At 38.4% G+C, this 25753-nt stretch overlaps 2 protein-coding genes and 1 long non-coding RNA gene across 3 annotated transcripts in view; 2 read left to right on the top strand and 1 right to left on the bottom strand.

Moving 5' to 3' along the window:
* Window positions 1–169: 169 nt before the first annotated feature.
* Window positions 170–8880, bottom strand: CENPN (centromere protein N). Its single transcript, XM_063167572.1, has 11 exons — window positions 8747–8880; window positions 7938–8127; window positions 6796–6841; window positions 6186–6242; window positions 5684–5760; window positions 4458–4634; window positions 3666–3767; window positions 3037–3094; window positions 2518–2630; window positions 1780–1903; window positions 170–1421 (listed from the first exon to the last, which is right to left on the bottom strand). The coding sequence occupies exons 2-11, from the start codon at window positions 8106–8108 to the stop codon at window positions 1306–1308; spliced, it is 1041 nt and encodes a 346-aa protein (XP_063023642.1). The 5' UTR covers window positions 8109–8127; window positions 8747–8880; the 3' UTR covers window positions 170–1305.
* Window positions 8881–8996: 116 nt separating this feature from the next.
* On the top strand, window positions 8997–23581 carry CMC2 (C-X9-C motif containing 2). Its single transcript, XM_063168069.1, has 4 exons — window positions 8997–9081; window positions 15123–15259; window positions 19346–19417; window positions 21329–23581. The coding sequence occupies exons 2-4, from the start codon at window positions 15179–15181 to the stop codon at window positions 21401–21403; spliced, it is 228 nt and encodes a 75-aa protein (XP_063024139.1). The 5' UTR covers window positions 8997–9081; window positions 15123–15178; the 3' UTR covers window positions 21404–23581.
* Window positions 23582–25451: 1870 nt separating this feature from the next.
* LOC134424354 (uncharacterized) overlaps window positions 25452–25753 on the top strand; it is a 51778-nt gene continuing 51476 nt past the window's right edge. The window contains exon 1 of the long non-coding RNA XR_010029394.1: window positions 25452–25590. This is a non-coding gene — a long non-coding RNA (uncharacterized LOC134424354). The remainder of the gene's footprint in view (window positions 25591–25753) is intronic.

The raw sequence follows: 25753 nt of genomic DNA, 5'->3' as shown, positions 1-25753 counted from the left end.
TTAAGTACTTTGTCAAATCAACATTTAAATCACACAGGTGGAATTCCTAAAATCCATAGCACTAGCAGATAGTCCTAAACCCATTTTCATGTGTGAGGTATAGAGATGCTGCAAATCAAACCAAAAATCTGTATATGGTAAGTATTGTTTTCAAGTCAGGCCAAACAAATTTTGATGAAATGACTTAATTTACACATTTATTTACAGTCTACAACAAAAAACATGCCCATACAACCTCTGGAAATATGGCTGCTTCTGTACACTGAGATATTGAAAGTATATTGGATAGTCTATATACACCAAGTGTACACAAAACAATCCAGATAACAGAATTAAAAGTAAAAACTGGTACATTTTAAATGAATCTTCAGATCAAATCAGTCTCAAAAAACAAAGCAGGAAATATCTATACAATTGCCAATGTTTCCCAGCTCTAAAGAATTTCATTGCAAAGCTGTTTGCATTAGTGACTGTTGCCATCTCAATTCCATAAACTTTGTTCCCAAGCAAAAATCCAGTGGCAGCAGGCAAGGATTTGAGAAGGATCAAACATTGAGATATCCTAAAACCTGTAACTTCCTCAAAAGAAAATATTGCCTCTTCCGTTGTATTGTTCTGAGACAAAATTTTCTAAGACATTAATAGCAACAGGCAGATTTTCAGGTATTTCTTACTGGCTGTTGCCCTTGGTGAAAATTTGGAAGGTGAATTAATAAATTAATAAATCCCTCCTAAAGCTGGATGGCAGCTGGGTGCTGGCAGCTGCTTGCAGGTCCCTGTATAAATACAAAAATCTGCATTCCAAAAGTCCATTCTCCCCTCATGCCCATGAATAGTCTCAGAATACAATTTTTGTACTTAGATAAAAAAATGCCTGAGCTGCAGCCAGGGAGCCCCACCCATCTGAAAGGGGCTGTTCCCATGTCCCAGACAGGGCAGGTGCTCTGTCCAAAATATGAAATACTGGAATACTGTAGCCATCTACAGCTATGATAGCAAACTGAATAGCTACAGCTATTACTGTGCCTTTATTAACTTCACAAATATTAAAATACAGTTGAGTGCAGTCATCACATTTAAATTGAAAATAACTATCATCTCTGTTTAAACTTTGCAACTAGCTTTTATTAGTTAAGGCTAACTTCTGTTAAGGACAGCTGTGGAAAAATAATTCAAGCAGGGCCATAATATGGAAAAAACTTTAGGGTATTAAGAAAGAATAACTTATTTAAAAATATGTTATGATGATTTAGATTAATACCAGTAATAAATGAGTTGCATATTTCTCTATGAATCAGTTTTAAATTAAGGGCTTACAAAACTTTCTGGATATAAACCTTTTTTCTCTCTAATTTTAAAATAATTCCTAGCTTTATGTGGTATGCATGTCAGGAGTGGTGAGAGTGGTGCATCAGCCATACCTGGGGAGAGAGAGAGACACATAATTGCAGCAGTACTCAAACACTACTTATCTTTAATAACTGTTAATAAAACTGAAGCACAAAACAAAGCCACTAAAACTAAAACCACAGCCTGAGTATCCATATACAAACCAGTAATTCTAAGGAAAAAATGTTTAGACATAAGTTTTTAAAGTGGTAACATCTTTATTCTACTGTGTTTCTTTTTCTAAACCAACTCTGAAGTTGCTCCCTTATGCGAGATACAAGCAGAATGTAAGGTGACAAAAATATTTAAAACTCTGGAATTTCTGTCCAGAGTATTTCCATCCAAAAATATTTAAAACTCTGGAATTTTTTACAGAGTTGGAACACTTACCTGCTGGTGCCAAGGATTTCAGTGATTCTAAAAGATGGGGACTAGAAAACTTGACCAAACATCTGAATGGCTCCTTTTTATCCAAAACATCCAATTTAGGATCACTTTTAAACATCGTCTCAAGCTGTTAACACAAAATTTAACCAGTGAGTACAAGTAATGAATATATTTTATTTATGTTATTACATATTACACATAAACATTTAATTAGACTGTTTCCAGTTTGTAATGATAACATGATTCCAGCTGCAGGAATGTTGTAGTGTTGTAGTAAAATCTGAGGGTGCCACCATGTGGCAGAGTTTTTTGCTGAAAGCAAGAGGCAGCTTGTTCAGCAATACTGGAAAACATTAAGTATTTCTTAGAATTTTCAATTTATCTGTTCATGCAATAAAACCTGTACATCACTGAGAAGTCAATTATGGTGCCATACACAGGAAAAGCTTTGTATGTACTTAAAATAACCCTTATTTCTATGCTTCAACACATTGCTAGCCTAAATCTACTTTTGTTACAAAAACAGGGCAAAATGCTGAGTTCACAGGTCTGAAAGACTGAAACACAATCTAAAACTCTGATCAAATTTCAGCCTGTTACAGAGAATTTTAACTCATTAATTTTTAAAATGTCCTCCCTAAAGTTTAAAAAAACCCATATATTTTTTAAGTTTGAAATTTAATCTAACTACCACTCCATTAAAATTAGAAAACCCCAAATCAAATAGGTTGCTTTTCCTACCCTGTATTGTGCAAATTCAAGTTGTGGTAGAGGACCACTACCAAAAACTTCCTGGTTCAGTCTGTGGATTCTTTCTTTCTCACTTCTGTTTTCTTCAACTATCCTTATATCTGCTGCAGGAGGAAAGAGTAGGGAAAAGAAAACAGAAAGACAACATTGTCAGTTGCTGCAATCCTGTTTTGCTGATCAGATTATTCCAATGAAAATTTGTAAATAATCATTTTAATGAATTCATTTCACTCTTTTTTTGGGTAAGGTAGTTGTCTCTACCATTTATATTTTCAGTTCTTACCAAGAGAAAAACACAAGCTAATGTGAGATACTGGGCATTGAGTGGATTTGGTTTCCATGTCCAGTACCACTCATGGGAAATACTGACCTCTCCCAGTGCCAGTATAAAGGCACCAGGGATGGATAACATAATGGGAATGAACATATGTACATTTCCTTTTATCAACATCATTTCACAAGCTAGCAGGAATGACATTTAAACTGCCTTTACATTTCAATTATACATACCATTTTCTGGTTCTACATTCCCTCCCTGAAGAGGTTTTGGAGTGCAAGTTTGGAAGTTCTAAATGGAGAGAGAGAGAGAGAGAGAAGAAATTGGTTTAGTTCAGTTCTACTTTTAGAATCTCTAGCTGAAAAGAACTTTAATATATTTCCTTTTATTTCTCATTCTGGAAGAATGATCTTCCAAATTTTGACCATTACTAGAAGTCTGGAAGCCAACATAATTTTGGGAAAAAAAAAAAAAAAAGCCTGTCTTAGTATATTTGTGAAGATTTCCCTATTTACAAGTTTTGTGTGGATGAGCAGACTAAGCACCCATTCCAACAGCCTTCAACTCATGGCTCTAGGCAGCCTAATGAAAGGATGCTAAAAAAGCTTAGGACTGAATTGTTCATGTAGTTTTTAATCTGAGTTTTGCCATCAGGAATTACAATAATAAAGAGTATATGGGATACCAAATAATTACATCCCCACTGCAATGTTACCTTCATGAAAGGCTGTCCACCTCAGTAGTTCAATATTATTTTAACTTGATGGTCTCTTGGAAAAGGTGAATTTTCCCCTTGCTAAGGGGTGAGAACTAGGCCTGAAACAAAAAGCAAGACTTAGGATTTACTTGTGAAGTGGCTCACCTGGCTATACCTTTTAAACACAATATCTTTAAGGGAGTTTAAAGAATGACTTCGAAGCTCCATTTCACGGATGTCATGGTAATTGGAAGCAACAATCAGGGCCTTCAAATAAAAATTGAAATTGTTTTAACATCAGACTTAATCATCACTTTGTAATATGTAAAAAAATAGCATCTCTAGACATTGTGATGTCTTTGTTCCAAGGTAAGCAACTGCCCTTTTACTAGGATTTTCATATCTGAAAAAACGTTGCAGAGATTGTTATACAGCTCAGGTTAATACTCAAAATTAATTTAGAATTTTAATATTTAAAAGCATTCACAGTATTAACAAGCTAAGTCCCATAGTCTTATCAGCTGAAAAATAAACAAACAGACTCAGAAGATATTTGAATTACAACTACAGAAATTTGAGGAAATTTCTAAATAGAGGGAAAAACACTACCAAAGCTGATCATCAGAAATAAACAGAAATGATTCCCTGATGAGCTCATATGCTTAGTTCTTGAAGTTAAAAGTATTGATCTAATATTCTTCCACTTCTCTGAGGCAATTTAATGGAATACTGCCTGAGACTTAGTTAAGAAATTAAATTCAATAAACTGAATTTATTCACAATGCACCAATCCAAAGATTTGTGTTTTGCCCCATTTTTATCACGAGCTAAGGAGGAAAAAAAATGGGGTTTAGCAAATTATGTTAAGTGAGGTGTCTTTACCAATCCTCTTAAAAGCTAACCCATTTATAGCTCTACATGATTGGGGAAGTCAGTCTGAGCAGTTTTAATCTGTACCTGACACAGCAGAGGCAAGGTGCTCTTCAGCACTGAGGAAGAAATGAAGACATAGGGAGTCTGTGAGTGGTACACAACATAGCTGGGTTTGTACTGGTTTGGTTTTTTATGTGGTGTTCCCCAGGCAACTCTAATCCAGATTGCATTGTCCTCATACTCCTTAAAGGTGATGGTGACCTGAGAGAAATAGAAAAGTTTTGATTTACCAACACATTTGGGTATCCATAAACATTTTCTTAACTCTTAACATCTCTGTTCACAAGACCCAAACATAATTTAGTACCACTGCATGAATAAGAAAAAAACCCACTAAGTGGCGTAAGGATTGGATTTAAATAAAATTTCCACAGAAGAACAACCTCACAAATGGGATAAAAAGAAGAATTACCTTTCAAACTCTATTATTGTTTTTCTTCCTGTCAATATACATTTTTTTTTCTGAAGGTTGAAAATAGAAAATAGCTTGTTACAAAAGCACTGATCTCTCTTTTGGGAAAACAACACAAAGATGTCTGTTTAGAAGGAGGGCTAGTGGCAATAATTCCAATATGTCCATTTTTGGAGAAACTAAACTTTTGATCAGCTTGTCATTTTAGACCTGAATTTAAGATTTAACACTGCTCAAGAATACACAATCCAAAGTCTAAACATTCCCTTTTCTATTCTTGTTGATTTGCTCCTTGTTTACTTCTTTTTACCTTGACTCAAGTAGGTTGACTTAAAAAAAACCAAACCTAAACAACAGAAACCCAAACTATTGAAAAACTTTATTATGAGAGTGATGTGAATTGCAGCTGATTGGCTGTGAGTGTGATTTGGGTTTGTTGCCTCTCCTGTTGTGAGTGGGAACCCACTGGGTGTCAGGGAGTGACACAGGTGATCAGCCAGAGGCATTTTCTATTCCCTTGCCCAAATGAAGCTGGTGAGCTAAAGCAACTAAAGGCTCCTGCAAACTGGGCAAAGATTTGATAAAAAACCACCAATACAGTGCCTTTCTTGAAGCCAGTCACATTTTAACACAAACTTGCATTTTATTTCTTTCCCAGCACAATTGTGAAGTGGCTAAATCAGATATGCAATACATTTTTCCTATTTCACATGCAGTTCCTATCATTCCCAAATGAATAATTCCATTTAATTCTTGACTCAAACTGTGAGGAACAGTTATGAAAACAACATATTGACACCAGAGCCATGAAGCAAATTTAGAGTGAATTTATTCTTACATTTTTCAAGGCTGACCGAAGTCTTCTTTTAAACTTTTTTTTGAAATCTGTTATATCAAAATATTCCAATTCTTCTCCTGTTACATGAAACAAAAAAAAGCCAATCAGAAATAACATTTGTGTTTACAAGTAGTTTAGAGATGTTTTTAGTTTTGCTGAAACAAAATTAGGCAGAAAAAAATAAAGTTGCATAACCTTATACAAAAAGCTGTATTTTAATTCTGACCCATGTTATTGTTATACAGAGAAAAGATTAATGTTGTAATTACTAATGTGCAATAATTGCTTGAGAAGTTAATGGAAAGTATTCTAAAAACATTAAATGTAATCTCCATTGAAAAATACATACTAGGCTGCAGTAAAATATTAAAAATCTCTCTACAGAAAAAATCTAAATGAAGCTACATGAAAATGTAGGATAGTGGTTAAAATGTAGGATATGAAGCAGCATAGCACTAAGTTGCTGAGAATTGTGGGATTACAGCAAGGAAAGACATCTTACCTGACTTTTTCATCTGGTAAACACTCCACATTCTTTTGTTTTGGTAGATGTGGTTGTCTAGGAAAAATAGGAATTGTTCAATAACATAATGTATTATCAAACAGGGATTAAAGGAAGAAAGAATTTTACAATACTTTTATAGACAGGTTACTTTAAAAAATATGACTTCTGATAATGCAATATAATGTATTACCATTCTTAAACTACCACTCATAGCAACCATAAAAGCAAATTTTTTTTTTTAAATTAAAGAGATACAAAGTTCTTTTCTAAATTGGTGAGTGGATAATAAAGGGCATCCCTGGGGTTCAATGTTTAAGGAAGGGTTTTACCTCAACTGCCCAATGTAAGACATGTAGACTGTTAAAAAAACCCTTGAGATTTAAACTATTGTATAAACAAGTTGTGAATTGATATTGGAGTTAGGAGTTATATACTTTTGTTATCTTGAGCTTTTTGTAAAAGAGGCCACATCCAATAAGATTCATCTAAAATGTGATGTGCTTACCTCAAATGCATCTGTACCCCACAAGGATCATCTCTATGTAATTAAGGGCATTCTCAACTTACTCAAAAAAATAAATATCATTTTAATTCACTTCATACTTACAAATTATGTCTAGAACTGCTGCTTGCTTGATGTCTGCAGAATTTTCCTAGAAAGAACAAGAGTGCATGATGAACTACAGGTCTGGAAAGCCCAATCACACTGTTAATCAAGTGAAAAATAATCTCAGTATTGGTACTTTAAAGGACATTGCACTGAAGCCCACAGCACACACACTCTCTTCAAAGGCACCACACCTGGTCCCAAGTTGTGAGAAATCAATAATGAAAACTATTTCAGCAAGGTTTAAATGTTCCTCTGCAGAAGCAGCAAGAGGAATGTAATCCTTACAGTGTGATGTACAAGCAATTAGAAAGAAAGTTAATAGGTATTTATGATAATGCATCAGTGACTGGTATTTCACTGTCAGGAGCTGTAACATACTGGTTATTGCTTATTTATGCTCTATAGCATGAAAGGATTTTTAAGAAACTGCATGACACAATTTGTTACAGATACAAGTATTTCAGAAAAAAATGCTATTTTAAAATATGGCATTTGCCATCTTATGAGAATAACTGAAGAGTTTCTTTCCTGTAGTTTGATTTACACTCCAGGTAAGCAATTTTTGAGTATGAAATTCAAGGGAATCATACCAAAAGTTACAGAATTCAAGATGTAGCAGTAATAACTGCATTTATCTGGGTTATGATATTAAAGACTTCTGGTACACTAAATTCAGAGTTAGATAATATAATTTTTTGCTTACAGCATGCTGAATTGAAGTAATTCTGGCCAAGGAAAGTTAAAAAAATTAAAAGTCTAAAAGATATAAACTAGTGATATCATTACCTATACTAAATAGCTTTAAATCAGGAGTTTGCAATGAGTAGATATCTCAATCAATACCTTTATTTTACAATTTAGCAACACACCCATTTTTTAAAGGTTTAACATACTGAGCTTTTATCTACCATATGCAACTTGGAGCTAAAAGATATTTTTGAATACTTAGTATAGGACTGTTCTACACTCCTACAGATCAGACAAAACCAATGGTGTTACAAGCTCAGCTTTACATTTTCCAAACTACAAAGTGCCATTTGAGGCTGTGTTGTGGCCAAAGATTAATGTTTTAGTGTTTTTTCATGATGCTTCTCATGCATCCTATATGTCAATGACATTTTTTGAAGGAGAGGATTTACCTCACAGAGTTGAACAATTTCTTGGGAAATGTTGTCCTTTATCTGCTGGAAATTTAGAGTCTGCAGCTGTGCCTCAGAGAGAAAGCCCCATTTCTGCAGCATCATCTTGATTTCATCCTTTGGGATTTTTAGCACAGTTCTTCGGATGTATTCAGCCACAGTTTCATCCATGATGGAACCACCTGGAAAGCTGAAAGGTTAAAGAAAGTAAGACCAAGCCACAGGCAAGCTCAGGGGACTTGCTCCCTTCAAAGGTGTACAGAGCTGCACCTCGGCATAACTGGCTGACATTGATGGCAGTCCTAAGGGCAGCACTACTACAGACTTAGACATTGGCAAGTTAAAATACGTGCAATAAATTACTTAGACACTGAACTATAGAATATCTTGAGTTGGAAAGGATGCAGAAGGATCAGAGTCCAGCTCCCAGCCCTGTGCAGGACACCCCAGGAATTCCACCAGGAGTCCCAGCGTTCGTCAAGAAGTGTTTACTTCTTGAGCTCTGTCAGGCTTGGTACTGTGACCACTGCCCTGAGGAGCCTGTGCCAGTGGCCAGCTCCCCACTGGATGAAAAACCTTTTCCTGACATCCGGTCTAAAACCTTTTCCTGATATGCAGTCTAAACCTCCTCTGAGACAGCTTCATGTCATGCGCTGGGATCCTGTCGCTGGTATCAGAGATCACTGCCTGCCCCTCCCCTTCCCCTCAGGAGAAAGTTGCGCACTGCCATGAGTTCCCCGCTCAGTCTCCCGCTCTTCAAGACGAACAGACCAAGTCTCGTCACGCCCTTAGCAGTCTCCCTTACTGACCGAGGCCTGGTGCGAGCAGAGGGATGTTGCTATTGCTGTTGCTGTCTGTCCGGCCCGATGCTGTCTGTCCGGGGCCCTCGCACAGCGGCCACGGCCGCGCAGACGGGTCACCAACCAACCGGACCGGATCTGCCCCGGCCCGGCCGTCTCACGCCGCTCCCGCGCCCGCCTTTCGAACCGACCAATCAGACCCCGCGCCGGGCCCCGTCCATCCAATCACAGGGCTCCCCGCCCGCAGCCCCGCCCCGCTGCGGCGCAGGCGCCCTGCGGGCTGTCCGCTGGGAGGCGGCTTCCGGCCGGGGCCGGCCGAATCTCTGCGTCCGCCCCGCAGTGGGGTGAGTGAGGGGCGGCCTCGGGCAGAGCCAACGGGAAGGGGAAGAATTCCGGGAAAAGAGGGTGTAAAGGGAAACTCTCCCCCCTCCTGCCCTATTCCGTTCCAACCGCCTGGCTTTGTGGGGGGGCCGTGCCGAGCCGAGCTCGGGTCCGCCTTCTGGGACCCTGCACGCACCGCGTAACGTCCTGCGGAGCTCCCGGGGGCCTTTGGGAGGGCAGCCCTGAGGGGGATCTGGGGTCTCTCCGCTGTGGCTGCCGTAAGCTGCTTCTCCTCTGTCTGTGTGTCCGTGTGTCCGTGTGTCCGTCGCTTCGTTAAGGCCTCCCGGGAGCAGTGAGGAGCTGCTTCAGTGGGACCACCCACATTAACGTGGTGACAGCACCTGGCAGCCCGTCGCAGCCCGTGGCAGAACCCGAGCAATGTTTACTTTGTGCGAGTGCCGCCTACCTTTGGTCAGGGATCGGTTTGCTACAGGGATCAGAGCCCGTCATTTCCAACATGGAAACAAATCCTCTTGCTCCCTTTCTCTCTGAAGGGGAAAAGCTGTTTTACAAGATTTTGACAGGTTCATAGAATTCTTCTTCGGGAAATTAATAAAATGGAGATGAGATGGAAGCTTGGTGTGGTGGATGCAGCTGAAGTACGAGAGCAGCTGGCAAAGCAGGAATTTGGTGACAGCGCCTTGTGCTTATGTAATTGTAGAGTGAGCTGCGTTGGAAGGGACCTCAGAGATGATCTTGTTTCAGCCCCTGCCCCAGGCAGGGACACCTTCCAATGGACAGTGCTTTGTTTTATGCTGTCTGCATCTTGTCATTCTTAACTGCATATTCTGCACTATATCCCACTAATCCTGTCACAACTCTGCTGATGTTTCTTGTATGAATACGACCTTAAATAATTGCCAGGAAGTGAAAACATCTTCTATTGAGTGCTTTACTCAATCACCTATTCAACCTTAAATAAAATTGTAGAAATTAGTATTCAAGTTAGTGTTCCACCTGCTCTGTTCCTTAGGATTAACACCTTAATTTGTTTTGTTAAGTATGAAATCAGGTATGGTGTAGTTTCATCAGGTACTAAAAGGTGAGTTCATTCTGCTGCTGTGAGGGAAGTTGAATTGTTGGCAGAAAACAGTAATGTAAAAAAAATAAATATGAATCTTTCTTACTTATCAGCATTAAAAAAATAGTATTCTTTAGGTTCAGGGAAAGTAAATGCATTCTACATAATTAAAAAGATCTCAAAGTAGACATAATTGACCATTTTTCTGTTTCCTTTCTAGTCTTAATAGACATGTTTCTAAATTATTTTCCCTCATTCTAATAAGTAATGTTGAAAAACCAGTGCACAGTTTTAGAGACTGAAATTCATGAGTAAATTTTGTAAGATTTAGCTAAGTTTAGTTTATTAAAGTGGATTTTTAAATTTCTTGAAGATGCTGTAAAGTTTGGGGTCATTCTCAGTGTGCCTAATCATAGCCTAAAGGACAGCAGCACAGAGTGACACTTGAATATCCTGGTCTGGAACATGTTAATGATATTACTGAAGGGTAGAAACAAAGTCCTGAGTTTTGAGTTCCCTTGGGTTTTGAAATGGTGTTTGTCAACTGTGATTTCTCATTTCACTGATCTCTGAGTATTCAGAACTTTTGTCAAAATTCTTTGTGTAGGAAAGAACATTAGGAATGCAGGAGTTCTGCTGAAGTGGCACCAATGATACCTTGAGATAAATACCAGCCTGTTGGGTGTGGAGCTGGATTTTTTATGCTAAAAATCTGTACAATCTCAGAGAAAACATGATTTGAGTAAACAAAAAGTTGTTGCGATTGTAAATATTTTTTCCAAACACCAAACAGAACAATACCGTGTAACCGAGAGTGCGAAACTCCAAATGTTTTGTATTAATCAAGTCAGACAGTGACATTAACCACAAAAAGAAATGTTAAACGTGGAGAGAGGAGTGGCGAGTTTGTTCCCCTCCCTGCTGCGAGTCCCTGCTGGGCTCTGCACGCTCCTGCTGCCGCCTTGTGAGCGCCTGCAGGAAATGTTTGTGTTCTGTGTTGCTGTAAGGAGCTCCATCCTTAGCAATGCTGCTGCTCAGGTGGCATTTTTCACCAGCAGGGTTGCTAAACAAGGATTCGCATTTTGCTTTAAGAGGTCATTTTTTTACCATTCATTTTAGAAAGTTGAAAAAAATATGATTGTGTTCTTTTCAATTGGAAAAATAGTAAAACTCAGTTTAAAAAATAGTCTACTTACATATTTTAATTAAATATAGACAAAGCATCTTATGGAAACAATTACCTGGATCTAAACCTTCCCTTCATTGTTGCCCCTCAAGCATGGAAAGATTCAGCATTGGGCTGAGCAGCAAAACTAAAGGAACCTAATTCAGTTTTCCTGCTGCATCAGGGAGCTGGTTAGTTCATATTTATGGGAGTTTGTGAGAAAAGAAAGGAACTTCCCTGGACTCCTGACATGCTGACCTCATGGTTGATTTTGGGAAGAAGTGAGAATGCACTGAAGCCTTTGTTTCTCCACACAGGAAGTGTGAGGAAGTCAGGAGGAGAAATTGGCATGTGGAGAGAAATTTTATCCTAAATTTTGGTGTCAAACATGAAATGCCCACAGTGTTTGTCCCTCCTTTTTTGGGTCAGCCTTTGGTTTCTGCCTCCTTCCTGGGTGTCTGCAGTTTTATTTCAATTCTGTAGTACCTATAGGTTCCTTTTGCAATTAATAGGAAGTATTTAATGTAGTGAACACATATATAGATCAATTTTCAGATTAGGGATGAGTATCACATCTCAATAATTTATATGTTGATTGCTTTTAGAAAATTTGAGATGCTCAGTCTCCCAAGATTGCTTACAAGGAGTGATCTCATTATTTTTCTAAACAGAAATACTAGTACTGGAAGTTCAGGATCATTATCAGAAAATTTCAGCTTTAGGCTTTTGAAAAAATCTGTTTTATGATGGAAACAATACAGCTAGAATATCCTATATTTTCCCTACTTAAGGAGAAACCAGGCAGGTTATGATACTGGAAGAAGACAATTTCTTAATTATTTCTTACCCAGGATAATAACATATATCTAGAAACTGGTTTAGGAAGTTGAAAGATTAATTATCTTTATCCATGTTTTCTATGTTCAGAGACTAATAGTTTATAGAAAAGTTTATTTTTGAGGTATTTTAACCAAATTATTGAGATACCTATGTAATGTAATTTTTATCAAGAAAGAAAAAATTGCACTGAATCCCTCATCAAACACATTAAAGGGCAGAACATTTCTGTGCAAACCAGTGAAATACGTCAGTGCCGTTATGTAAAGAGATAATTTCTTTACTTCTCTCCAAATAGTCACTTCAGATAATAACATTTGCTTAGCATTTTGCAGTTCTGAAGCAATTCCTGTATTTTCTAAATATTGTTCTTCTACTTCACTTCCAGTATTTCTTCTACAGAAATTGTGTGTTTACCTTGGCATTCTTTACCCACATTTCTGTTAGTAGTTTCCTCAGAGCAATTTATATTGCTTATTCACGATTTTTTCCTGTGATTTTTTTTGTTCTGTTTTCTTTTCCCAGTATTCTTTTATGTATCAATTCCCTTTGAGTTACCTGTATAAAATTCTGTCCATTTGGAGTTAGGTTCTGGTAAGATGGCAACTTGCAATTCTTATTTTTCATTAGAATGTTATTAAAAAGAAACTAAGGAAACCAATGTCCTTTCTTCACACAAATTGTTGTTTCTATTGAAGCTTCTGTTTGTCAGTCATTCCCCTCCAGCAAAAAGATTTCAGCCTTCCCTGCTCATTTATAGACCACTGTCTAATCTGCCACTGCTGAACATCAGTTTAATATTGAGCACTGGGAACGCTGCTCTGTCCTGACTTCAGGGGTGCTTAAAGCCTCCAGGAAGGCTCAGAAAGATGTTTTGTTCCTTAGTCCATCACCTCCTGCAAGAACTGAGTGCTAGAACATGAAACATTCTAATATTGAATGTTATTTGACAATGTCAGGAGTACTGATCTGGTGTGACAGTTTAGACCTTTGGTTTGTAGCATCCATTCCACAAGAGGGGACACTGGAAAATCCCTTGGAGTTGTTTGAAGGCTTTTAACTAAAAATGCACCATCACCTCTGGTGGTGGCATTGGTGGCTTTCATCCAGGGTCTGAGAATACTTCAGCAAACAATGGCAGTGATTGCTGCTCTTGGTTTAGAAATGATGACTCTTTCCTTGGAATGCTCCATTTGACCTGCTGGCCTGTGCTGATGTGCATTCCCAGTTTCTCTGGACACTGCTCTGGCTTTCTCGTGACACTGCCAGCTCAGATGACAGCTTTAGCAGGCACAGGCAGAGCTGAATGATGAAGAGCTTTAATAATCATCTGGGTTCCCACATGGGAAAGGAACACACAGCCATGGAGCTGGTCACCCTCTCAGGGGAATGCTAATTCCAGAGCTATCAAAAAACTCTACTGATAAATTTAAAACATATTGACTTTGTGTGGCATGCAATCAAAGGCTGGTGGCAGTAACACAGCAGGGTTCTGAATCACTTTGCTGTTACAGTCGTGCTCCTGCTGTCATATTTCTAAAGGTTCATTTGTTAATTTGTTGGAAATAATGCTTAAGCAACTTGTAGAGTTTCCAACAACTTCTGTGCTAAGAGTAAGTGTAGTGTAACATTGGACTTCCAGATAGCATGGGGAAGGTTTTGGAAGAAATCACTACAACACTATGTGGAACATATTCTCATGGTTCTCAAGTGGCTTTTAAATGTTTGGATATTTAAAATTAAGTTTGCTTGTGGGAATCTAACTCTTGTTAAGCTGAACACATAATGGGAAGTACTGGATATATGAGTGTACATATATATTAAGCTGAATATATTCCTTGAGCATTCTTGGAATAGCAGTGGAGATTATAATTGTCAGACCTGCAGCTGAATTTTGGGATTTTGTAACAGTAAAATCTGACCATTGGCTGCTTGCATTTGTCCAGTCTGTCTAGCAGGAGTGTTAATACAGGGCTGGCTGCTCACTGCAGGTTGTGGTGGTGTTTGCCTGGTGTATTGCAGCTGGAAAGGTGATGCCTTTGGGAGAAGGGGAAATGACAAAATACTCAGCAAACAAACAAACACCTCTCCAATTCAGTGGCAGTATGGGCCATAAAAATAAAATTTCACCAAGATGAGCCCATTTATCCTGGTATGAACTGGATTTTTCTCCTCCCCTTCATGGTGATCTTCCTGAACAAAGGTGTCATCTTCCTTCAGCCACTGTCATATGATGCTTTCAATCCATTTCAACTAAAGAACTTGCTCCCTCCCCACAGAACCCTGCAAGAAAGGGTGTCCCCCTTTAGTGTTTCAGAAAGAAAACATCAGAGAAACCTAAATGCTTCCTTCCACTGGGATGGGGTGGGGGATTTCTGTAGGAGAGCAATCCCATTGCTTTCAAAGGAGCACAGTGAAAGAGCAAGAGGCAGCAACATGGAGTTGCAAGAAGGGACTTTTCAATTCTTTGTGATTTAGAAAAACTACCAATACTGTTTTGATGAAGTGATTATTGGTTTTTAAAGCATCACCGATGTCTGGATTAGGATTTTTTTTGAAGTGTGTAGATAGCTAAAAAAGATGCCAGTTCTCAGAGTGCTTTGTGCTTCCTGTTGTAATCTTTGTGAAAGGTAGAAAGAAAATCACATACACTTAACTTTTTAAAGTAAGAAAACAGAAAATTGAAGTAGGAAGGTGAAAAAATAATCTGGAGTTCAAGAAAGATTAATGCTGCTAGAGAATCTGTGAAAATTAAAATCTTAGTTTTGTGTTTGTCTGTGATAGCCAAGATTATAAACTTCTAGCTGACTGTTAACATTTGGGTTGTGTATATCAGACATGTGCTGGGTTTAATGACTGTAACCATTTAATATAAATTATATGATTACCTGCATTTTGATCTCAAATATTGATAAAATAACACAGTGATAATATCTTATGTTAAATCAGACTTGCTAGTGACACTGTTTTAATGTTGGCAGGTGGAAATTTTCTCAGATTCCTGTCCCTGTGCTACTGAAATCATCCCTAACTAAAGATGCATCCAGACCTGTCTCCTCATCTGCACACTGAAGAGTGTAACCTAATTATCAGTCTGCTCAAGAAGTGTCACAGGGAGGTAAGAAGTGTTGAGCAGAGAAAAGAGTGGGTGGGTTGGGGAAATGAGTGTCAGATAAATTAGTGGTGATATTATATGATCATGGAGAGAAAACCCTCCTCTAGGCAGAACAGCCATGAAATATTACTGGTGTGTTTGCACTGAAGAGCTGTCTGATGGCTGTGTAAAATCATGCCAGTGATTTATTTAGGAAATACAACATACCTTAACATTTTCTGTGCTACAGCTTAACACTTAGGGACCTGTTTTAGGAACTGGAATAACTTCTGCATCTCTTAGTGCTGTGAACCCCTCAAAAAACAATGATAAAATCAGCTTCAAATGCCCTCTTTTTGTATGCTCACAGCATCTCCATCTCCCAGCTGTCCCTGGGGCAGATGGTTCAGGGTGGTTAAAGCAGATGTGTGGATGGGGATCCCAACAGCCACATGCCTGATGTTCAGGGCTTGGAGAGATAATGGGGAATTACTCCTTGATTCCATCTTCTTATTGGGCACCCACTCAAGATGTGAAATGCTAAGTTGTCTTCAGGCTTCTCCAGGCTCTTCATTGCTTCAAGATAATGAAATCCTTATCTTACTTGTTTAAAAGCCTTTTTATAAATTTGCTTTGTCTACATCTCCTAAATGTAGAAGATTTGGCCCTTGCATTAAAAGCTTTCTGCAGCATCCTTGCAGTGTTGTTAGTTATTTTCCCAGTATATTCTAAGTAGATGTTCTGCGGAGATAATCATGTGGTATTAGTGCATAAAATAGTTAAATTTCATTCTTTTTACTGAGATAAAATATATTGAAGTATTCACGATGCATGTGAAAACTCTTGATTTACACCAGTACAAGCAATCTACAATATTTTCACCTCCATGGTTGGTTGTGATATTGATCCTTTTTTCTAATGCAGTTGGATTCTAAGACAATAAAAATGTTAGCTTTATTGTTTTGAACAGAATTGTAAATTTTTCCTTTCAAAAGCCATTGCAGGATGAGAAGCAAGGCTGATAATTCACAAAATGTGAGAGAAAACATTTTATCTTGAAGATGGGTAACAACATTTTTGTAAGATTTTAATATAGCTAAAGTAACTTATTAAAAAACATTTTCAGCACCACACTTTGTTATGACTTTTAAATTACAGCAATGAAGGGAGCAGAGTTTTAATACTGAAATTCATTTGCAGGAGTATGTTGTTCTGGTTTTCTTCAGCAACATGTAATTTGTTTTGTTGGCACTTGGAGTGCAGTATCTTGAAAGATGAGCACACTGCAGTCTGTTGACACCATCTCACAGGTGGTACTTCCCATTCCACTGCTCCTGCACAGAGCATCTCCAAGCTTTAAAACTAAAAGTTGAATTGATTGTAGGAATGACACTTTTCTTTTGAGTTCAGAAATTTTAATTTGCCTAAAAAGTGCTTTAGGTAGTTTGAGAGACTACAAACTTTTTTCCTTTCATTTTTAGTTGATATTTTTTGCAACAACTTTAATGTTATAATGTAGGTAAATGTTCTGTAGCTAGAATTTAGTGAGAAGACTGCATGTACCTTAAGTACTGTGGTATCAAAAGGATTGCCAAATGACCATCAGTCAGGAGAACAGGCAGCATGTAAGCAGTAAAAAGTGAAACTGTTGGAATTAATTTTTCATAATTGTGAAAACAAATCCAATTAGGAAAGAAAATACATTCAGATTTGTCCTGAATACATAGGGAGCTTTCTGTGCTTTGAGTAGGAATGCAGCAGTATTGATTTACTGCTTGCAAGTAGTGAATGGCTGGCTGGCTTTTTGTTTGTGGTTTGGGATTTTTTTTTTGTTTTAAATGAATGTGAAGATAGAAGTATCATGGACTTGTGTGATGTTGCTTATTGGACTGCCTTGAGAACTGGAACTAAAGGGTGCACCTGAACTCCCTGGCAGCAAGTGATTCAAAGGAATTTGTTGTTAGTCTGACTTATGAAGGCACTGGGAGCCGCAATAATAATCATGCACAGAATTATGTTCTCTTGCTTTTGTTTGAAGTTGATCTTTGCATGAAGAGGAATTACTTTTGTCAGTCTTGTGCTCAGCTGGGAGAGGATGTTTGTGCTGGCAGTCTCAGAACAGAAAGGGTGAGGATGACTTTTTCACACTCAGCTGAAAGGGAGCAATACTTTTTCATTTGAAATTCAGTGGGAATGTACTGAAATATTCTTTTTAAATTGAACCCACTGAAATCTGAAGTCAGTGGTATTAATGAGTTATTGGTGACTACTTGCTGTTTTCTTAAAATGCCAAAATGTTTTAAGAACCTTAATCTGCAATTTAAATTGCCATTCCTGAGGGATGAAAAGCATTATTTTAAAATTGGGTGTCCATTTTCACAACAGTCAGTTTGATTTACTTTATCCCTAATCTAGAACCTGCCCTGTATATCAAGTTTTGTATCAAGTGAGGAGAGGTTAATGGGATTCCTATTTGATGTCACTTCTTTTTTTAATAATTCCACTCTGGTGCCAAGTATGTGCTATAAATAGACGAATTTTTATAGGTAGTAGCTCAAAGAAATGTGTATTGTGTTGCAGTTGTATGACTGTAATAGGTGTCATAGCTATTTTTGAGAAACTGATTCTTTGTTTCCCTTATAATCTCAGCCAAGAAGTTGACATTTTAGGAATCTGGCTAAATAAACATAGATTAAACCCACTGTATGCACTAGTCAGAGTGGAGTTATCTTGAAATGTGAGTGTTCACCTTGAAATTTAACATGCAGGTATGCAAGTACAATACAAAATTAAATCTGTATTAGCTGGAATGAAAATGTTGTAAAAGCAAGATCGGTGTGCAGTAAAGTGACAACTTGTTCCATGCAACTGCTTCAGTCATCTGATGCCCTTTATAAATCACAGAGGTATAAACAAGCTAATTATAGCACTGCTGTAGTAAAGTGTTTGTCATAAACTTTATTAACCCACTCCTACTTCAGTTGTGTTCTGTTGGATGAGATCTTGTTCATAGTTTGAATCCTTAATAGTGTTCATGGATCACTTGTATGAATCCATCCAGCTGCTTGGTCAGGAAATGCACATAGGATTTCCTCTGAAATGTGGAAGGGACTTCATTTGCATTTGTTTTGTTCTTCTTGGTCTTTTTTGTTTAAATTCATGAGTTGTGTGTAAGATTGGCTGAGTTGTCTCCATTCATTGTGTAGCTGCAAATATCTACTAAAAATCCCCTCTTTCAGGTTTTCTAAATCACTTGGGTGCTCTGCTGCCAGGTCCTGCCCTGAGATTCTGCAGCATGGCACCAGCATGGCCCTGAAAAGGCAGTCCTTCTACAGCCATGCATTCTGAGTGCTTTAATGCCCAGAAAAATGGAATTGTTCTAAGGAATCCTGGCTAAGAGGACAGATTTCTATGGTGAATACCATCATGTTAGCTGTGGAGAGCCTTCATGAGAACAAGACCTGCAGATTTTTTAGAAAATAAGGAACACTTAAATGTGCTTAAGGTCCACAATTGAGCTGTGCCATAAAGATGGTAAATATAGCTTATATATTAACCTCAAGATCCAGAGATTTTTTTTATACTGGTTCTGATGTTCCAGTCAGTTGAGCCTGGTGCCTGCATCTTCTGGACCAACAGCACATTGTTCATGCAGTTGGGACAATGGAGCAGTGAATCCTTTGCCTCTCTGGGTCACAAAGAAATAATGAAAACCAATGCAGGGAGGACATTGCCTCTGTATCACAACCTGCAGTTCAGAGTATTTATTGTTTGTATGTTATTTAAACTGGTGTGAGTGAGAGTTGTGAGGCTGACTTCTAGATCAATAAAATTATGTTCTGCATTTAAACAACAGCTTCAGCTTAGGTGTCCTGCTTTGGTTATGCATGGTGAGTTCCTTCAACTCTCTGCCAGGCAGGGGTGGCTCAAGTGAACTTCAGGGGTAGCTTGAACCTCTGCCTGCTTGGGAAAGAAGTTACCAAACACCACTTTTCACAAGAAAGGGAAAGACCAGGATATGTTGAAAAATGCAAACGAATTTAAATAAATATAGACCTTCAGAGGAAGAAACCTTTGAATTGTAATTTTTTTTTCTCCTTAACTCATCAGCACAATGTTTTGAAGTTTTTTGGCCACTGCAATGATATTGACCGTGAGATGAGGAAGTGCTTAAAGAAAGAGGTGAGCAATAAATTATAAATATTGTGAGTTAAATGCTTAATAAAAAATGGGAGAGAACTAGAGTTGTTTTTTACTAAGTAGTATGAATCAATAAATTTAAGCACGTTCTGCTGTGGGCACTTGAGACCAAATCCAAACTTTTAAAAATAAATTTGTCAAATAAAATCTGGCATTAACAAATGGCATGGTGTATTTTTGATATACAGAAATAGGCAAACACATTTTAATGAAACAAATATTGCAGATAGGAACTGATGCTTCACAGATTGCTCCTGACTTTTTTCTTAATTTTTTTTTAGTAGTGGTATTTGCACAGAATTTAATATAAAGCAGTAATGGTCACTTCTGCATAAATAACACTTAAAGCTGAAGTCAGTAACACTGACTGAAACTGCTTAATGAGTTGCTGAGTTAGGCCCTAAATGAAAATGTCTGCAGATATGAAGGAATGAAGACAGAGTTTAGGTGCATTAACTGTTTTAATAGGCACATTTTCAGAAGAGTGCTCTTAATATTTATGGTAGTTGTACCTACATGACAGAACATAAAAATGAACATTTCACACACTTTTTAACTTTAAACTGTACTTTCTAATTTTTACGTAAATTTCACCATACTAAAAAGTTTCTTTCCACATAATCTTATTATTCTTATTTTTTCTTCCACTGAGGCCTTTACATTAAAGGAGTTCTTGATGATTATATTTATCTGCCTTCTTAAAATGTGCTTATATTGATATGCCATTACTAAGAAGCCCCTGAAAGGTTGTTCACCAATATTGAAGAGGTAAAGATGTAGTTTTTAAAGATCCATTGTTCTCATTCTACATAAAAACATGGATGGGTTATTGAAAAATTAAATATTGGCAAGGAAAAAGTTAAACATTCTGTAAATGTTAAGTAATGTTTTGGGTCATTATTTCAGTTATAGACCAATCAGTATAATGGATGAAAAACTGCAAATCCTTTTCAAAATCAATTTCTTTCGTAGTTTATTGCATTATATAGAGAATTGAATATTTGTGGCTTACTTGGGTTTTATTCTTGATACCAATTATTAAAATATTGAACAAATATATGCTCTAACCTAAGGACAAAAATAATTTTCTTCTCATGAAATACATATCAAATGATGCATTGATTTTTAATTTTTCATTTATTTGAGCTATGAAAATGTTTCCTTTTTGTTTGCCGTGAAAGAAGGGCTCTTCAAGATTCTGCTAGTGCAGGGGGTACTTGAAAGCATGATGATCTTATACATGTATGTAACCTGTGAAGGCTTCCTTGATTGCATTTTACACTGGAGTCCTGCCTCTGTTGTGGTTCTTGTTTAAACCATTAAAAATCCCCACATGCCTTACTCTCATTCAATCCAAATTTGTCTTTGTTCCTTTCATCTTGGTATCCTGCTTGATCTGTGCTTGTAGTTAATGACCAGGATCAAAAATAGACCAAGCCTGTGATGACAAATTCATTTTTCAGAAGGCAGATCCTCATTAATCAGTATCTTGCAAAAGGAAAAGAGCCTGACCTGTGCTCTAGAATAGCACCAGTGCAACTTTTTTTTCCTAGTTCGTGTGAAGTGTAGCTGTGTACGTTAGATCACTGTATAATTAAGTTCCTCCTTAAGATTAACTGAATATTCATTATTAGAATGTTCTAATGCTCTTTAGCTTAATAACCTCAAACTTAGAAACCTGTATTTTAATGGAATAAATGTTAATTTCAAAGTACAAATGTTAATTTCAAAGTAAAAACAAACCTATATCTAGATAGCTAGAGCTGTATGTCTAACACATCAGTCAAATGTATTGTTTCTGTTCCTGGGTAAAAAATGCTTCTACAGTTTTAAATTTGACACATGTGTTTAATGATAACAGCTGATCTATTACTTTCCTTCTGTGTCTTGCAGTACGAAGAAAACAGGCGCAGGAACCGGGAGAAGCGGCAGCGGATGATGAACGCGCACAGAGCCGCAGAGAAGTGAGCGCTGCTGGGGCTGGGCAGCTGCAGCTCCACAGGGATGTCACTTGTCCAGCCTGTGCTTTGTCAGATGGTGACAAAATAAAGGCATCTAATACATACTCATTCCCAGCAAGGCAAACAATGTGAAAAAATAAATACCATACATCAGTCACAACCTAAGTTAATTTTCGACCTCTAAATGAAAACTACGGTGGCAAATCTTTGTTCTGGCACTTTTATGATTGTTAAGTAATGAGGAGTTGGTGTGTGAGGTACTATGTGTTTCTCACTTTGTACTGAGTTGCATTTATCTCCTTGTGTTTAGCAGTTTCTCTTTCATATCATAGGTTTTGTAGGGACTTTCTGTTTGTTTTTCATTGCAAAACACTAAGTTACTTTTTTCATCACTTTTTGTAGTGTTGTGATAACACTTTTAAATGGATTAGGAAAGAGAAATTTTAAACAGATGTGGCTTGAAATTGGGAATTTCCTATCAAGGAGTAATTGGAGTTCTAGTATTTTTATTGGAGCTAAAAGGATGAAGCTACTGTCTTCAGCTGAGAAGATTACAAATCCTCCCTGCCAACCATATGTACAGTGTAGACTGTTGTAAGACAATTTGTTCATCATATCCAAAACAAGCGGCTTTAGAAATTCAGAATGGAACATTTCCAGGGATTTACAAAGCTTCCCCTTGATTTTTGTTGAGTACAATCAATGTGTGCTGACTGATTTTTGAAGAGGAGTGCTGCCAAAAAGATAAGCTGAAGTTCTTCCATTTTCTCTGGTACAAAAGTAAAATCACATTATGACAATTGAGGTTGAAGCAAAGCTGACACTGAAGTGAAGAAAAGTGTAACTTTCTCAGGCAAGTCAATGTGTGTTTTGTGACCAGGTTGCCTTGTTAGCCTATAAAAGGTGTTTATTTTCCATCAAACTGCTGAAAGCCCACAAGAAGTCTCAGAATTCAGATGATTTGATATCAAAACATACACTGGTTTGTCCACTGGTGGAGCTGCTTCTCTGTGTGTCTGCTGGATTTGCCTTATTTTTAAATAATGCCTCTGTTCTCTGTTCTGCCTAGCAGCAAAATACTTTTTTAAAATATAAATTTTGTTGAGCCAAATATACAAAGTATCTAGAAAACTTTTGGAAAAAAGGTGCCTATTCTACAGTGAATTATATGGTTTGATGTAAAAACCATTGTTGATACTCAATCTTGAAATTGGGACATGCCCCTGTTTTTGGAAGAAAATGGTATTTTGTGAGCTCTTTTGAAGGGTGAATTAGATAGAATAATTTTAGTTAGTTTTCAATACCTGGATGGACCCAATTAAATCAGTAAAACCACAAATGTTTTCAGTGACAGCTCCAAGCAAAGCTGAAGCAATTGTTTCTGCATCTTGACATGCTGTTTGTTTCTTAGAACAAGTAAATGATGCACTGCTTGAATTAGTACTTGAATGGTTGGAAGTGGTGCAGCCTTTATTGGTATTTTTCAGACTATTTTGAAAGAGTACTTTGTAGTGAACTCCCCTATCTAGGAACTCTGCATCCATGGTACTTCTTCCATTTGAGATGACACAACCTACTTCAGGCAAGCTCTTAAATAGGATTTGTAGCCTTTAAGTAAATAAATAAATTGAGAATTGTTCCAGAGATTAGGTTGAGAAGCTGATAGCTGAGTGCAGAAGCATTGAAGCTTTTGTTTCCTTAATCAGCTTCTGTGAGTCCCAGTCTTTCACAAAGCAACAAAATAAGAAACCAAGAGCCACTTAACACAGCTCATTAGTCAGAATCATGTTTGCAAAGATCAATGTGCTTAGTGAATGAAAGACCAAATGGCACACACAATTCCTATTGATACTTTTAACTACATTTATTTATAAATCTATTTTACGGATCAGCTTTGTTTACCTAGTGAAAGTCTGATCATGGTCTTCCTTCTGTTTCTCTTTGCTAATTGCCCACTAGTAGTGTGATATGAGAGTGCCATTGACTCCTGTGGGTTTTGTTGCTTTTGTTTGACAGAGAGTTCATGTTGCTAATTTGATCTTGAAGCTGGAAAACACTGGTGTAAAAATACTGATCATTTATCTGACAGAGAAAGGGGTAAGGGTGAAATAGTAAATGTATGGTTTTTTTCTTGTTTCCTAAAGCGAGCTTGGGTGAAATAAAACTTTTCTCTACAGACTTTGAAGACAGTTTATTGCAATCTCATTTTTGTATAGGAACATTTTGCCCATTGTTCTTTCTGACAGATTGTATTTGAGAGAGAAAACAAAGTTCATGGAATTCGTGTTGAATTGCATGTGAAAAGCTCGTGTGTTTCATGGTGGAAAGTGAAGAAGGGGGAAACAGAAGGGGGATATGGCAGCTCTGGCCATAATGATGAGGATTTTCCATATTGAAGTGCCATAAAAGTGTAGGATACATGGACAGGAGGACAGAGCAAAGACAATTATAACTGTCCAGCAAAATCCCTCTAGTTTTACCAGAAACACCTGGTAACACTATTTGTAGTGTACTTTCTCTTGCTGGAAAACTAAATGACATTCTGTTTTCCTTAATGTTTTTTTAAAAATATATTTTAGTAAAAGGAAAAATATTCTGCTGAATAGCAGCAGCATAGTGTAAGAACAACAGGGTGAGTTCTTGCTCTGGTGTTAATTTCTTTATACAGCAGGGCTTGTCTCCTGTTGAGCTGCAGTGCTGAATGTTAATATATTATGAATGTACCACTCATCTTTCCCCGTAAACTTTAGTTGGTAACATCCTCAAGGAATTATGTCCTTTGTTGCTGATACAGATGATGTGTCATTTCTAGACCTTGAAGCAAAACCTTGATTTAGTTGAGCTGACTGTACAATTTGGGAGAGGACTAGTCCTGTGACTTAGTTATTCCCTCTGTTACTGGAAGTCACTGTAATGAATATTTCCAATGTGTTATGCACTTTGCTGAAGCTCCACACCTCATGTATAAAGTGTATTCAACAGTCGGGCATTCCTGAATTTGGCACTGCCCATGCTTAAAAAAAATCGTGACATCTAATTCAATTGTTTTTTTGTTATAAATGAAACCACACTTCTGTGGAATACCTAAAAGGATTTAGGTAAAAATGGAAAACTGGAAACTGATACCACTGACAGTTGAGTTAAAAATGAATTATTAACATTAATGCTTAAGCAAAGGAGATTCTCTACCGGGGCAACATAATGAATTTTAGTGCTGCAACTTAAGTTACACATTGAGTTTTATTAGCATGGATTAGAATGGAGCATCAGCAAATCTTCAAATGCCTTGACGAGTATGGGTACGTGTGGCTAAGTTACAGTAGCGCTGATACCCCCATGTCATCCACAACACTGAGGTGCTGAGAGCATAGGCCGTGTTTTATTCGCATGACATTAGCGGGCTAATTTTTACAAAAACCTTTGATTGGAAACCGTTTGCTTTGATTTGAAACCTTTGCTGCCAGCAGCCGGACGCTTGAGTTGTTCCACGTGAAGCAGATGTGATTTCCCCTCCAGCCCCTGAGGCGGCTGCTCCCCGCGCTGCCCTCACCACGCTCCGGCCGTGCCGCGATGGAAACCCTTCCTTACAGACTGCCAGGAAGAGCATTGGGAATGTTTTGGTGTTTTCCCCGAGGGCCGGCAGAACTGCTCGCTGTCAGCCGACAGACACCGGACGTGATCGTGCCCTGAGCGGGGCGGCGGCCGCTTCGGAGCTGCACAGGGCGGCCTGCGCTGCCTCCCGGGGCCAGCCGTCAGCGCTTGGCGCTGCGGGACCACCGCGATCGGCAGCGCCGTGTCCTCTCGCCGCCTGGCAGCCGGGAACGTCGCCAGGCTCGGCGGCCACGACGCGGCCTCCCGCATTTCGTATCCCGTGCCCCGTATCCCGCTCTCCTCATCCCGCGCCCCGTTCCGCACCCCGCGCTGCGGGGCTCGGCAGCGCCGCCCAGCGGCCGCTCCGTCCCGCGGGAGGCGGCGGCGTTCCCGCCGCGCGGGCGGGGCTCCCTCAGGCCGCACCGCCATGTTGCTGGGTGCTGCTTCTGCCGCAGCCTGGCGGTGTCGAGGTGTTGGTCTGTGCCCAGGTGCCCGTGCTGTGCTGAGGAATGGCCGCAGTCCTTGTAAGAACCGGGTGCTGGGTGCTGGTGAGGTGCCATCGCATCTAGATTCTGTGCAGCCCAACCACAGTGTCTGCCTCAGGTAAAACGACAGCCACACTCTTCCCTCATGTGCCCAAAGTTGTCACAGCTGACCCCCGTGCTCTGTATACTCTGGGGATGCTGCTGATTGCTCGTTGATGTGAATTCTCTTCCACAATCCTACTCCTGTTTATTACCCAATGTTTTTATTTATATAAGTCAAG

The sequence above is a fragment of the Melospiza melodia genome, chromosome 13, assembly GCF_035770615.1.
Source record: "Melospiza melodia melodia isolate bMelMel2 chromosome 13, bMelMel2.pri, whole genome shotgun sequence".
Classification (NCBI taxonomy): domain Eukaryota; kingdom Metazoa; phylum Chordata; class Aves; order Passeriformes; family Passerellidae; genus Melospiza; species Melospiza melodia.
This window is presented reverse-complemented; position numbering and strand designations above follow the sequence as displayed.